The following is a 14734-nucleotide window of genomic DNA, read 5'->3' on the forward strand; positions in this document are numbered from 1 at the left end:
GCTGGGGAGAGGTCTGAGCTGGGCAGGGGCAAGGGAGTCCAATCCTTCCCCAGGAAAAAATGTGACACTGTGGACTGGAGGGGGATGCCCAATAGCTGTCACCACATAGGAGCACCAAATGTGCTTTGTTAAACTGTTTGTCCAACCAGACACTAATTATTTAATAAAATACCAGTAAATCAATGACGATATGCACATGAACAAGTTGGGCATGGATTTTTAATGAAACCTAAATATCAGAAATTGAACATTTTAAAAGCTACAATATTTGGATATTTAATTTAAAATAACACTTCTGAAAACAGATTGTGCATGCATATCATCAGCAGTCATAATATCTAGCAAACAGTATAGTAGAAAGCATAAAGGAAATGAGGCTTCTGATATTTTCAAATATACTGTTATCTGTAAGTAAAATTTGAACATCTGACTTTGATAATGTATTCTGTTTCTTCCATGTGTTAACTCAGATAAATTATTTTGAGTTTATGTTCTTTTTTTAAGTGCCTCTTATCTTGAAAAACACACTTATTTTATCTCATTTAATGGAAACAGGGATGAAGTCATATACCTCCTAAGATTGTATTTTATTATTTGTAAGAAATTCTTTGCTAATGTAAATTAGAATATAAAGTAATTAAAGAACAGATGCAGGAAATCATTATCTTAATTGAATTGCTCAGATAATTGAGTAGCCTTCTTAGAGAATTTATCAGGTGAAATTGTATTCAATCAGCAGAATTTAAATTTGGTTGGGTAGGGGAAGGTGGTTTATTTGCTTTAGATTTCTAAGTTTGTATTTTCATGTAGGTTTGGGCGTCTAGCCCTTCCATAAGATGCCATTATTGGGGCTGATAATTGTGGTCGGTATTTTTGATGTGTGCAGACTGTTATCATGGTTTCCTGTCTACTAGTACACTGCCTGGAAATGTTTGGCTGTACTTTTTTCCCCAAATTGTTTGTTTTCCAGGATGCTCAAGCAAACAACATGAACTGAATTGGGTTAAACGATGAGAATTTATTCTCTCATGGTTTTAGGCTGTGAAAAAAGTCCAAATCAAGGCAACTCAAGACATCATCAAGATGTTGCTTTCTTCCAGAAGATTATGGCTTTCTGGGGCTGGCTGCTGACAGTCTTTTGTCCTTAGCTCGTCACATGGCAAGGCACACGGCAGCATCTCCAAGCCTCTCCCTTCCCTTCTGGGCTGTTGATGTCCAGCTTCTGGCTGTTCCCTCTGGCTTTCTCTCTCAGCCTTAATTTCTTTCTTTTTCTTACGGTCTCCAGTAATAGTAGTTAGACCCATCGTGAATGAGGTGGGCCACCCCTTAACTGAAGTTTCCTCATCAGGGGTCCTTCATACAATGGAGTCACACCTGTCAGAATGGATTAAATGTAAGAATGTGTTTTCCTGGGACACATACACCTCCAAACCACCACACGTACTGTTTATGTAGACCTGAAAACCAGAAGATTGTGAAACCATTTATTTTCTTTTTCTGTCATTGCAGACTTATACAAATACTGGGAAATTGGTATTCAAGTTTTTCACCTCACTTTCTAGTGTGACTGTAATTGATCTTTCTTTCTGAATAGAGCAGTTCACATGTCAGTACCACTGGTGTACAAGGAATCGTGGGGTTCCATCTCCTGCACCACCGTGCATCTCAGGGGCTTCTGCAGAATTAAGGCAGTGTTAACAGATATTAAAGTGAATGGCAGTTTTTCTCTTTTAACCTTTAAAAGTTTTCTGATTTGGTTCTGATACACATGCTTGTTTTAAAAAATCCAATGAGCTTAAGTAAAGCCACAGCGTTCCAGTTTGCTAATGCTGCCTTTTCGCAAAACACCAGAAATGGATTGGCTTTTATAAAGGGGGTTTATCTGGTTACACAGTTACAGTCTTAAGGCCATAAAGTGTCCATCAACAAAGGTTACATTCACTGGAGAAAGACCTTTGGCATCTGGAAAACCTCTGTTAGCTGAGAAGGCACGTGGCTGGCGTCTGCTTGCTCCCAGGTTACATTTCAAAATGGCGTTCTGCAAAACATCTGCATCATCTTCCAATGGCTGTCTTCAAAATGCCTGTCTCAGGTGCAGCTAGCTATGAGCTCTTTCTGTCTGAGCTTTTATAGCGCTCCAGTGAGCTAATCAAGGCCCACCCTTAATGTGTGGGGCCACGCCTCCATGGAAAATATCTAATCAGAATTATCACTTACAGTTGGGTGGGTCACATCTCCATTGACACAGCCTAATCCAAAGGTTGCAACTTAATCAACACTAATACGTTTGCCCCCAAAGAATGCAGTAAAGAATATGGCTTTTTCTGGGGGACATAATATATACAAACCAGCACACACGGTAAGGAAATTACTTAATTGCTGTCTTCTGAGGGTCACAAAATGTTTCTTCTTTACATAAAAGTTGCAAATCTCACCCCAAGAATAGACTTTCAGGTCAGAGGATGTTATTTTCAGCATTAAAAAATATATGTACTCTCAATTCCTCAAAAATCTTTCTTGTAAAGGTTTTCTTTGTATTAAACTAACTTGCATGTTTCTGTATTTGTTACGAGCCTGAGTCTGATTCTAACAAGTAGCCACATTTTCTCTTGGAAACTTCTCTCCTTTAAAAGCTAACTCACAATTTACCCTGCCCTACCAGTCTAAGCCAGACGACCCCTCCTAACCCTAGAACTTTAGCTAGAGCCTGGGGGCTGTTTATTCTGCAAATTCCTCCATTCATCAGGCTATCCCCCAATTGCTTGTCACATATCAACTTTCCAAAGTGCGTTCCAAAGTGCATTCATTTATTCACTCTGTTGATGTCTACTGAATACCACCCCCGTGCTGGGCACTGCTTTATAAGTAATAGTGTCCGGGGACAATTGTTCCCCCCATATCATGGTCTTCTTATTCTCTCTTCCCCTCCCAGATATGCTCCACTCCTTCCCAAGTTCAGAGGCACCTGAAGGATAGGCCATAGCTCCTTCCATCAGGCCCTGTGGAGTCTTCTGCATAATGAAAAAGAACCTCTTACATTTTTGCTGACACCACAACTTGTTTTACATTCTTAATGTTTTCTGCATATTAAAGAACTGGAGCTTTGATTTTTTTCCTTGACCCATTGTTGAAGTTTGGGGAAAGGCAGTAAAAATCCCCACAGCTTCAAACAGTTTCTTTGTATTTTTTAATGTTTGGTTATTAATATTTTTAGCTTTATTCCGTATTATTAGAAGAATCTTAACCAATAAATGGTGACTTTTTTCAATTTTTTAAAAAATGTCATTACTGAGTAAAATTTAATATACTATTCTAATTCTCTAAATTCTAGATTCAAAAAACTGCTCAAGCTACAGGAGTTAAAACAATTTGATACTGGAAAGAATTGACAGATCACAGAAATCAATTACAGCAGAGAAAACCCCATATATTCACTAGAATTTAATATATGACAAAGGTGGCACTTGGTGTGGCAGCAGACTATCTATTTGGGACAAAATACTGTTAGATGACTCCCTAATATCATACATTTAAAAGGTTGTAAGTGAATTAATAATCAAAATATAACAGTGATCAAATTATCAAAAGAAAATATAGAAAAATATTTTAAGGTTCTAAGTTTGAAGAAAAACCTTTTCCTGAGCTTGACAAAACAAACAAGCAATACATAAAGAAAAAAAATGATAAACTTGAATACCCCATCTCAGCAAAAAAGGTACATCTCTATGTTGCAGAAGACACCATAACCAAATTAAATACACCAAAAGCACCCTGGAGAAATCTATTGTTAACATATGCCGACAGTCTTCTTTCCCTTCTAAATCAGTGTTACCAGTATCTGATGAAATTCTGCAAAACTTTGCTGATAATTCTTTTCTTCACTTACCTGCAGTTCAAGATCTGATATACAATCTAAGTGGTGGTTTTTTGTTTTTGTTTTCATTTCTTGTCATTCTAGCTTAGCTTTTTCAGCCTTGGCTTTCTAGGCATTTGGGGCTGAATAATTCTCTGTTGCAGAGGGCTGTACTGTGCATTGTGAGACGTTTTGTCACATCCCTGGCCAGTTGCAGCCCCTAGTCCTGACAATCAACTAGGTCTCCAAACATTCCCTAATGTCCCCTTGGGGCAAACACGCCCTCAGTTGAAAAACCACTATTCCAAAGTGTTTTCAGACTCTCAAGAGCAGAAGCCGGCTTAGTCATCTCTGATCCACATTATCCCCTTTTCAGTGCTTCACATACAGTAATAATTCAAGAAATATTTGTTGACTAGAAAGGAATAAACCTTGTGGCTTCTGTAAATCAATTTTTTAACCAAAAGTGCCATTACAGTAAAAACTTACGTATATCAATATTTTCTGCATCAGTACCTCGATTATGTAAAATGTGTTGAATATAAAATTCAACCATGAGTAGAATAATTAGTTTCTGAAACGATGCTATTGGGGGACTTTATTTCTGTAATAACTGGGAATTGATTTTGTATGCTCCTTGGTTATTATTTTAGGTCCTTTTCACATATCCTTGATGTTAGCAACTAGAATTTAAACTTAATTCAGAATTATATCTTCTATTTCTTGGGCACTTTTGGCTAATAGAAAACTGTGCTGGAATAATTAGACATCCATATACAACCCATACCTCACACCCTTTACAAATGTTAATTCTAAATGAACACAGGTTTTATATGTAAAACCTAAAACTGTAGAACTTCCAGAAGAAACTGAAGGCAAAGATTTCTTAGATAGGATGCAAAAGCACATTCCATAAAATAAAGTAAAATTAAATAAAATGATTAATTTAGATTTTTGCTCTTCAAAAGACACTGTTAAAATAAAAAGGCAAGCCAAAGACTGGGAGACAGGTTTGCAAAAACCTTTCTGATAAAGGGTATGTATCCTGAATATATAAAGAACTCTCAAAACTACATAATGAGAAAGCAATCAGTTAAAAAAAAAAAAAAAAAGACAAAAACATTTGGACACTGCACCAGAGAAAATATATGGATAGCGAATAAGACAGTCGATATCATTAGTCATAAGGGAAATGCAAATTAAAGCCACAGTGAGATGCCAATACCATTTAGAATGGCTGGAAAATATCCTGACGATACTCAGTGTAAATGAGGACGGGGAGCAAATGGAACTCTCCCACACCGGTGGTAGGAATGCAAAGTGGTACAGCCACTGTGGGAAAGAGTTTGGCAGATGCTTAGAAAGTTAAACATGTGACCCAGAGCTCCCAGTTTTTCCCTCTCCAAAGTAATTACCCAAGAGAAATGAAAACTCATATTCATGTGAAAATCTGTGTGCAAATGTTTATAGAGATTTTATTCATAATTTGGAAACAACTTGAATGTCTTTTGATTGGCGAATGGATGTACAAACTGGTTCATTCATTTGGTGGCATAGTTGGCATTGAAAAAGCGACGAACTGCTGATGGACACAACAGTATGAAAGAATCGCAAATTCATTAGCTAAGTCAAAGAAGCCAGACTCAAGGGCTACACACTTGATGATTCAGTTTAAATGACAGTCTTGCAAAGGCAAAACTAGAGGGTCAGAAAACGGATTCATGCTTCCTGGTATGGGTGGAGGGGTTTGAGTACAAAGAAAGGAGGGAAGTCTTTTCTGTGTGATGGGTTGTAGTTCTTCTATATCTTGATTGTGTTCATGGTGACAATACTAAAGCATTTGTCAAAACTCGTAGAACTGTGCTCGTACAAAAGTGGGTACGCTTTATTGTATGTAAATTGCACCTCAATATTTCTTACTTTAGAAGACAGTAAAGTGTGTAGTTCAAAGAATCCTGTATTCTAAACCTTACTAGAGGGGAAAAAGAGCTGCATTTCAAATCAAACTAGGTAGCAGGAAGTGAAGTTTGAATTTTTGAGTGCAGAAAAGCGTGGCTGCATTAGTTCTTCCTGGCTCATGTTTTATTTCCTGCACAATCTTTAACATTCCTTTATCCCCCAGGTAACGCCACTGGTTACTCTTGCATTGATGTCATAATCAACTGCAGAAGCTGCAGCCATAGAGAAGGCCACAGCTTGCAGAAATAGTAAAAGTTTGGCCTTCCTGCAATGATTTTTAGGATTTTTAAAACTCATCCTAAAACTTAGGATCCTTTAAATAAGTGCCCTGCAGTGCAAAGACTCTGAATTTCTTTTCAGTCAACTGTGAGCAATTTTGTGACCTAATCTTTCTGGGCACAGTGAGAGGCAGGCCCAGAAGGCCTGTTTTCTGCTGCTAGAAGGATGTTCCCCTTCCTGATAGAGAAGAAACTGCAGCTCCTGGAATGCTAGGACTGCATCAATTCCTGTATAAGCTGAAAGAAGTTTTCTTTGAATGTAGAAAGATCCCAAGTCTAAATGGAGCTCATTTGTAAGTCCACGGTTATAGAGAAACAGTATCCCCCAAAGCACAGCGGGTGAGAGCAAGGGCTCTGGAATCAGACTGAGTTCACATCTCAGCTCCATCACTACTGCGTGACCTTTTGCAGGTTACTTCAGCATTCCCTGCCTTAGTTTCCCCATCATTAATCAGGGAGAGGATGAGAATACCTACTTCATAGAGTGGTGAGACTTAGAGAGAATTCATAGAAATAGATTTGCAGTGTGTCTGGCACGAAGAATGTGTTCAATAAGGTGGCAACCAGTGAAATCTAATGGAAAAAAGTGGGAGAAAATGTGTTCACTATTTCAGACCGTGGCGCCAGGCGTGTATTTCCTCTCACCTCTTTTTCTGCCTGCCTTTGGGTTAGAAAAGAACCAGGCACTTGCGGGGGGACTGAAGGCGAGTGGGAGAGGCGGCCCAATAGATCAGGAAGAGGACAGGGAGCCCTGGGCAGGCGCCGGGGAGGAGGGCGAGGCTGAGGGCAAAGGTCAAAGACCTGGGATCCGGGCTCAAGAGCTCGTGGGTTCAGACCTCCGTTGGGACCTTGTCTTGGTTCAGGATGATTTATCCAGTTACATTCCTCACCTCCTCCACTGCTAATAGCCGTGCCACAGCTTTCTCTACTTGGCAACCATGCAGCTTCTTTTAACATTTCCTGTGGGGTTTGATGCTACCTAACATTGGAGAACCCAGGTGTGAAAAATTCCCCTACCTTGTCCCTCCTTTTCATTTTCCCACGAAGATTCTCCCTGCTTTGCTAAAGAGCCTAGGAAATGTGAATTTTAAAATAGTTTTCTAAAATATTATTTGTAATCCTTACTTCAGTATACCCTGGAACTTTGCCAGAAAGAAGGCACGTTTTAAAATTAATGCACATATATGATGTATATAGCTGTGTGCTGAGGTCATGGAATCTATTATACGATTAATTAGACTATCAGGAATCAATAGTGTGTGTAAGCCCTCGATCCTAAAATTTGGCAGTAGTTCCTACCCCTGAATTTAAAAAATCAAGGAAAGTTCTTTCCTATCCCTGAATTTAAAAAATCAAGGAAAGTGCTTTCATATGAAAGTTGTGTTCCCGTAATTAATTGTACACAAATATAACATATGTTCATTTTGGTTATGAAACCCTAAAGATGATGGGAGTAATCATTTGAAACCACAAATTGAAAAAAAAATGTTATGGCAAGTTTTTTATAGCAAGAACTTAAAATGTCATATCCGTTTTAATACCCATCTTGAAATATTCTTGTACAGCTGTGCAGTGGAGGCTCGGTGACTGACCTTGTGAAAGGATTTCTGAAGCGGGGTGAAAGAATGAGCGAGCCCATAATTGCCTATATTTTACACGAAGCACTGATGGTAAGGCAGCGTAAGTTGTTTGTACATTAATAATGAGGCAGTTCAAGTTAAATACAAAATGTGAGTCCTCTTTTTAGAAAAATAGTACTATCTTAGCATTTATCAATGCAAGAGTCTGTGCAAACTTCGGAATGTTTAGTATAGCTAATTCCTTTCTCCATTAGAAATCCAGCCTCCTGGTAGAGCAGAACCCGGAATTCTGACCTCCTAAGTGTGTTTCTGAGGTTGTGATAATGAGGAAGGTAGAGAATATGTATTTTTTTTTTTACTAGCAAGTAGGTTTTTATTTGCCATTATTTCAAAGAAGTACATGGAATGTTTTCTTCTATTGAGGTCACTTTTTTTTTCCCTTTTAAATAAGTATATTTTAATGTTCTTTCACAAGAGATACATAATATTTCAGAACAACACAAAGCACAGATAAGCATCAGGAATAAAATAAAATTGGTAATATATCTTATTACCCAAAGATAAGCAACATCAATATTTAATACTCTTTTGAATTTTTTATGTATGTATGCAAGTATAAATATATTTGTGGGTTTGTGTATGTATAATATAGTGTACATAAAATTCTGTAACCCGCTTTGCCCACATTTGATGGGTTTACAAACATGTCCTATTTTGGGTTATCAAGGTTATTACTAAATTTCTGCTATTTCTCACAGCTCTCTGATGGGTACATGCCCATAATTAAATCCTTATTTACATCTTCAGTGTCTTCCTAAGAAAAAAATTGTTGAGGTAAAATCTTTGGGTAAAAGTATATTCTCATGCTAAGGCTTTTGATGTAAGATAAGGTATGCAAATACCTTTAACGGTGCACAGCATATGGTAAGCCCTCGATAAATGCTAAGCCCTCGATAAATGCTATCTATGATTTATTTACTATACATTTTTTCTCTAGAAAAGTTCTACCAATTTGAAATATTACCAGCAGTGTAAGTACATGCCTGTCCGCAGGATTGTCCAAATAGAAGGCAATCTCATTCTAGCATATACTTTTTAATTATACATATTGATACTGATCAAAAGCAGCAGGTTCTCTGCCTGATGTGCTCAAATTACCAAGTGCTGAGACACTGGGGTTTCAGAGAGAGAAAGAGTTTATTGCTAAGTGTGAAGCAGGAGAGCAGATGGCCTATTGGCCTAAAACTGTCTCCCTGAATTGCAGTAATTCTCATAGTTTTATAGTATCAAAAGATGGGCAGGCTTTGGGATAATGAGGACAATGGCTCGATATGATGAGGTTAGAGGTGATCTAATTATTGAGCATGCTTAGTTACAGAACATGTGTAAGAAAATGGTGACCTTAATATGATGATGGGCATGATTTTTAGTGTTATACTGAGGTATAGGTCACATATAGGTTAAAGTTTAAACTGCTCATATTAGGTGGGCCCATTTTGGTTAGATCCAGCTTCGTTTGTCAAGATAACTTTGGAATTGGGGTGGATTAGTTCTGGGCTGACACAAGCCCCTTCATTAATAAAAAACATTAGGGGCTGTCTCTAGTGATCATAAAATCCTAAAGTTTAAAAATCAGAGAAAAGGGGTACATGTTAAGGTCAGTCACAAGGTTTTTTTACGATCACGAGCACAAGATAAAGGCTGTGCAATCATTTTTGGAAATCACAGCAGCTGGATTACAGTTCAGAGATTTCAGGTATTTCTCTCTGTCTTCTTTAATATACCAGGAAGTAAGAAGGAATATCTATATAGTGATTCAGTGATCATAATCATCCCCTAAATCCTAATTTCTCAGTTACGATATTTGCTACATGTCCTTCCTCTTTAAATTGCCAGCTTATGCTGCTTTTAAAATCAAATATCTGGTAAAAGCTAACAGACCACTGATTTTGTGACTTTTTCTATAATCCAAAGTGGAAATGATGCAGTTTGATTTGTCTAACTCAATGTGAAATCCTTTAAAATATTTGTGTGTTACCTTTAACTTGTTTCCTACTGATTTTGCATAAATGCATCCAACTGAAAAATAAGGTTTTTTGTTTGATGCTTTCTTGAAGAGTCATTATATATTTCCCACCTCCTAGGGACTTCATCATTTGCATAACAACAAAACCATCCACCGTGATGTGAAAGGAAATAACATCCTATTGACGACTGAAGGCGGAGTTAAACTAGTTGATTTTGGTAAGTTTCCTTTGAAATGCATGAGTTTTGCTTGCAGAATGAACTAGTTGGACATGATTTGATCATTTTCCAATAGCTTTGTTTTCTAGACATTGTGGTAGAGAAAAATCAGTATCTCATGGAGGAAAGAAAGTGCAGAGAATTTTTTTTTTTTTAATTTGGCAAAGGAGAGTTTCCCAGAAGAGTGACTTCTTTCAAGTCAGCTAGCTTGTGCTCATAGCACCATGTTAACAAGTGTGTGGGTGATCCTCCAAAATAAACGACTCCCCAAAAGACGGCTCTAAGCCTATAATGCAGATCCCAAGGCCCTTGCGCCTGGTTGGTTTGCAAACGGGCATGAGCCCAAGTCCAGGATTTGGAGGCCTGAGAGGAAATCTTCGTGGTTCTTCTGGGATATTTTCCTTCCCCCTGAGAAGGTGACACAGGGAAAGATGGTTTCTTTCTTCTTGTGTCTTTTTGTGATGCCTGAAGCTGCTGCAGCCAGCTTGTGACTAAGAGGTGACCCTTCCCACATGGACAGCCAGCCTTGAGAGGGGCAGAGCTGAAAAGGGGAAAGGAGGGCAGTCCCTAATGACATAATTGAGCTCCCAATCAGCCAACTTTGGCATCTGCCCTATCTCTGGGTCTTCGGTTCTTTGAGATCTGACATTTCCTTATTCACTAAGTCAGTTTGGAGTTTCAACCAAAGGCACCATAGCTGACACATCTACCATTCATCAGAGCGGATATTTTCAAGTTTTTTGGCCTTTTCTACTAATACACAACCAATACACTAATCCTGTGACAGCAGGAGAGATTTTTTTGGGAGTCTAGAAACAGTCTTTAAGCTGTGAGATTGTGTCTTGTTCTATATTGCAGCCCTAGTGTTTTGGGTATAGCAGTTCAATGAATGAACCTTCTTTCTGCAGGTTTGAAGCTGAAGCACAGGGAAGCTGATTCATTTTAGAAATTAATTGTGTTAATATCCAAGTGTGCTGCTCTTGGGTGGTCTGGTTTAACCCAGGAATGGATTTCAGACATCTAGAAAGGGGCAGATGGGTGGTACCTTCACACACCCATGCATGAACATTGTCTTTCTCAGCTGAGCTTTTGAAAACTACTGAGCAGCAATGGAGCTTGACAGCACATTCCCAACTAATACCAGGCAGAGCTGGTGTGGGCTGCCAGTTTACTTTAGAGCCACGTGCTTGAACTTTCTGGCTGGGTTAGGGGGCTGATAAGGACCGGACTCTGGACTTCACCACACCAAAGCACATCCCTGTTCCACAGGCAGGGCCACCATCCTTCCAGAAAATAATTATGGCTCCACTCTAAGACCCAAATGGAGAACTTGATATTTAACTTGAGATCTCATGATCCCTTTGATCTAAAAAGTGGCCATAATAAATACAGATGAGAGTAAAAAGTGTTAAGACAAATATAAGGAAACATCTTTTGGGCCATTAAAGAAAAACTTGTTATCATAGTTTCCTAGGGCTGCCTAGGGGTGGGGAACGGGGAACTTAAAAGAAACTTGCTGTCTCATAGCTCGGGAAGCTAGGAGTCTGAATTCAAGGTGTCTGCAGGGCCATGCTCCCTCTGAAGTCTTTAGGAAATACTCTGTTCCATGAATTTCTCCTGACCTTGGTGATGGCCAGAAATCCTTGGTGTGCCTTGGCTTGCAGCCCTTCAATCTCTGCCTCCATCCTGTGGCCTTCTTCCCCACGTCTGGGTCTCTTCTAGGGTATTATGTACCCTAGATAAAACAACACCAAACAAACATGCTCTTCATTTAATCCATTCCGATGGGTGTCAGGCCTATGTAAATAGGACCTTTTGAAGATGTTATGTCTTTATAAGACATCTTTTGACATGTTTGTGTAAAAGCTCTGACTGAGAAGCAGTGAGGCACACATGAGAGACTGAAAGAAGCTTCCCTGGCCAGTAGGTAATAGGCCCTTCCCAAGGGCTGGAGGAAGCCGTGGAATTGGACACTAGACAAGGCCGAGGTCCTTGTAAGGACATCATGTCAAAAGGTGTCTTATAAGGACACAAATCATATTGGGTTAGGGGTCCACCCTATGTCAGTGATGCCTCCTTTAAACTTGCCTAATTCCATCCCTAATGGCCCTATTTCCAAATAAGGTCCCATTCTGCGTTCATCATATCTTTTGAGGGGACACAGTTCAACCTGTAACCAGTAGCTTTGAGAAATGTAAACTCCTGGGATGTCCTCCAGAATAAGCTAGATTTAAAGCATATACCTAGAGAGTAAACAAGGTGACCTTTTTCATGAAACCTTTATAGAGTAGTCATAAGGTGGATAGCTAACAAAATGGGAGCTTTGGGCTTAGATTAAGTTATTTGTAGACTTTCCTTTTAGTAATTAGTGAAAAAGGAGGATGGTTGCCTATTAAAGGCATTTCCAGTGTCTGGTAATAAAATGTTATTGTTTTTCATATAAGGAACTGCTTATATTTCTATTCTCTGTGGTAAGAGAACATGGATTCAGTCCACCCAATATGATTTGTAGGTTTTCATGTCATTTCTTTGTATCCCTCTGACTAGCACTGAGAATGGAGGTGGTTAGAGAGTGAAGCTTCCCAAGGGCAGAAGGAATAAGATTTGGCAAACTACAAACTCCAAAATCAAACTGAAAACCAATGTCCTCACTGTATGTTTAAATCAAATTTTTGGAGAAGGCTACAGGTAGGAAGTGAAGGGTTTTAGAATAAATTTTATTTGAATTTCTCACCTCATAAAATATACTGCAAGCTCATTATTTCCTGCTGAAGATCTGTCCTTGAAGGGCTGCCAAGGACCTCATGCTCAGAATGTCCACATTTGTACTTGATCACCTCATCCAACCCAGAAATCGGCTCCGCATCAAGAGTGTTATGTTTTGGAAAAACACTGCATCTACCTTGTTTCTCAAGGCAGAAATCCTGGACTCATCCTGGAGACTTCCGTTCTCTTTGCCTCCCACATATACAGTTAATCACAAAACTCTGCCTCTAGTAGATATCCCATTGTGCTGGTTTGAATGTATTATGTCCCCCAGAAAAGGCCATATTCTTTGATGTAATCTTGTGTGGGCAGATGTATCAGTGTTGATTAGATTGTAATTCTTTGAGTGTTTCTGTGGAGATGTGCCCCACCCAACTGTGGATGATGACTCTGATTGGATAGTTTCTGTGCAGGTGTTACCCCACCCATTCAGGATGGGTCTAAATTAAATCACTGGAGCCATATAAATGAGCTGACAAACAGAAGGAACTCGGTGCAGCTGAGAGTGACATTTTGAAGAGGAGCTACAGCCAAGAGGACACTTTGAAGAATGCACAGGAGCTGAGAAGAGAGAGTAGCTGCAGATGAGAGACAGTTTGAAGACAGCCATTGAAAGCAGGTTTGCTCCAGAGAAGCTAAGAGAGGACAAACACCCCAAGAGCAACTAAGAGTGACATTTTTGAGGAACTGAAGCCTTGAGAGGAACATCCTGGGAGAAAGCCATTCTGAAACCAGAACTTGGAGCAGACACCAGCCACGTGCCTTCCCAGCTAACAGAGGTTTTCCAGACACCATTGGCCATCCTCCAGTGAAGGTACCCGATTGCTGATGTGTTACCTTGGAAACTTTATGGCCTTAAGACTGTAACTGTGTAACCAAATAAACCCCCTTTTATAAAAGCCAATCCATCTCTGGTGTTTTGCATTCCGGCAGCATTAGCAAACTAGAACACCCATCTTTTCTGCTCTTACACTAGTCTGAGCAGTCACCTCTTGCCTGGGCCCCTGTGGCCACATTTAATGACCTTCTCCTAGTCCCTTCTCCACAGAGAGGCCCTTGTCCAGTGTTCAATTCCGTGGCTTCCTCCAGCCCTCGAGGAGGGCCTTTCCTCAGGTGCTCTGTGCTGGCCGCTGGGGACTGAAACGTTTTTATCCCCCCAGGTCCTCATCAGGTACCCTCTCTTCCTATTACCTACTGGCCAGGGAAGCTTCTTTCAGACTCCTCCATGTGCCTCACTCTTTCTCAGTCAGAGCTTTTACACAGGTAATTGGGGAAGTGCTTTGAAAATCATGAACATTCTTCTCTCTTTTGCTTTTTCAAACATGACCTCTCCTCTCGGTCTCCCTGTGGCATCTCTCTGTCTAGGGGGCAGGGGTATGGTAGGAGCTTAAGATTTGCTCCAAGAGGAATGCAAGAGAAAGACTGAGGTAATATTCAGATTATAACCCTAAAAAAATGGGAATTAATAGCAAGATGCAGGCTATCTCTTAAGAAAGTTCTGTCTAAATTCTTTTATCCTATCTTTAGCATATGGAGAAAAAAATTCTGGTGATAAATTATAGGGTTTCATGTAGTTGAGCATAGACAAAAGAAGTGGAGAAACCCATACAATGGTAGGTTGTATTGTATACCTCAGATAAAACAAAACCAAACAAACATGTTCTTCATTTAATCCATTCCTGTGGGTGTGAGCCAGAGGTAAATAGGACCTTTTGAAGACGTTATTTTTAGTTAAGATGTGGTCCAACTGATTGGGGTTAGGCCTTAATCCTATTACTGGAGGCCTTATGAAGAGGAAGCCGCTTGAAGTAGCAAAAGCTGAAAGTCAACCAAACCCAAGAGAGAAAGGAGAGGACATTGCCATGTGATGGTAAAGCCAAGGAACCCAAGGCTTGCTGTCCAGCCAGAATGCTCCTGACTCCAAGGGGCAAGCCTTCTAGCTTCTGAAACCTTGAGATAATGAATTCCCATTATTTAAACCAACCCCTTGTGTGATGTTTGTCATGGCCGCCAGGAAAATAAGATACCCATACCTTTCAAATTCTAGAGTCGTT

General features: G+C 39.6%; 1 protein-coding gene across 1 annotated transcript in view; it reads left to right on the plus strand.

Annotated features, from left to right (window-relative positions):
* MYO3A (myosin IIIA) overlaps positions 1-14734 on the plus strand; it is a 237467-nt gene that overhangs the window by 38521 nt on the left and 184212 nt on the right. The window contains exons 4-5 of the mRNA XM_037837359.1: positions 7656-7760; positions 9815-9914. Coding sequence (XP_037693287.1) covers positions 7656-7760; positions 9815-9914 — 205 coding nt within the window. The remainder of the gene's footprint in view (positions 1-7655; positions 7761-9814; positions 9915-14734) is intronic.

The sequence above is a fragment of the Choloepus didactylus genome, chromosome 5 (genome assembly GCF_015220235.1).
Source record: "Choloepus didactylus isolate mChoDid1 chromosome 5, mChoDid1.pri, whole genome shotgun sequence".
NCBI lineage: Eukaryota > Metazoa > Chordata > Mammalia > Pilosa > Megalonychidae > Choloepus > Choloepus didactylus.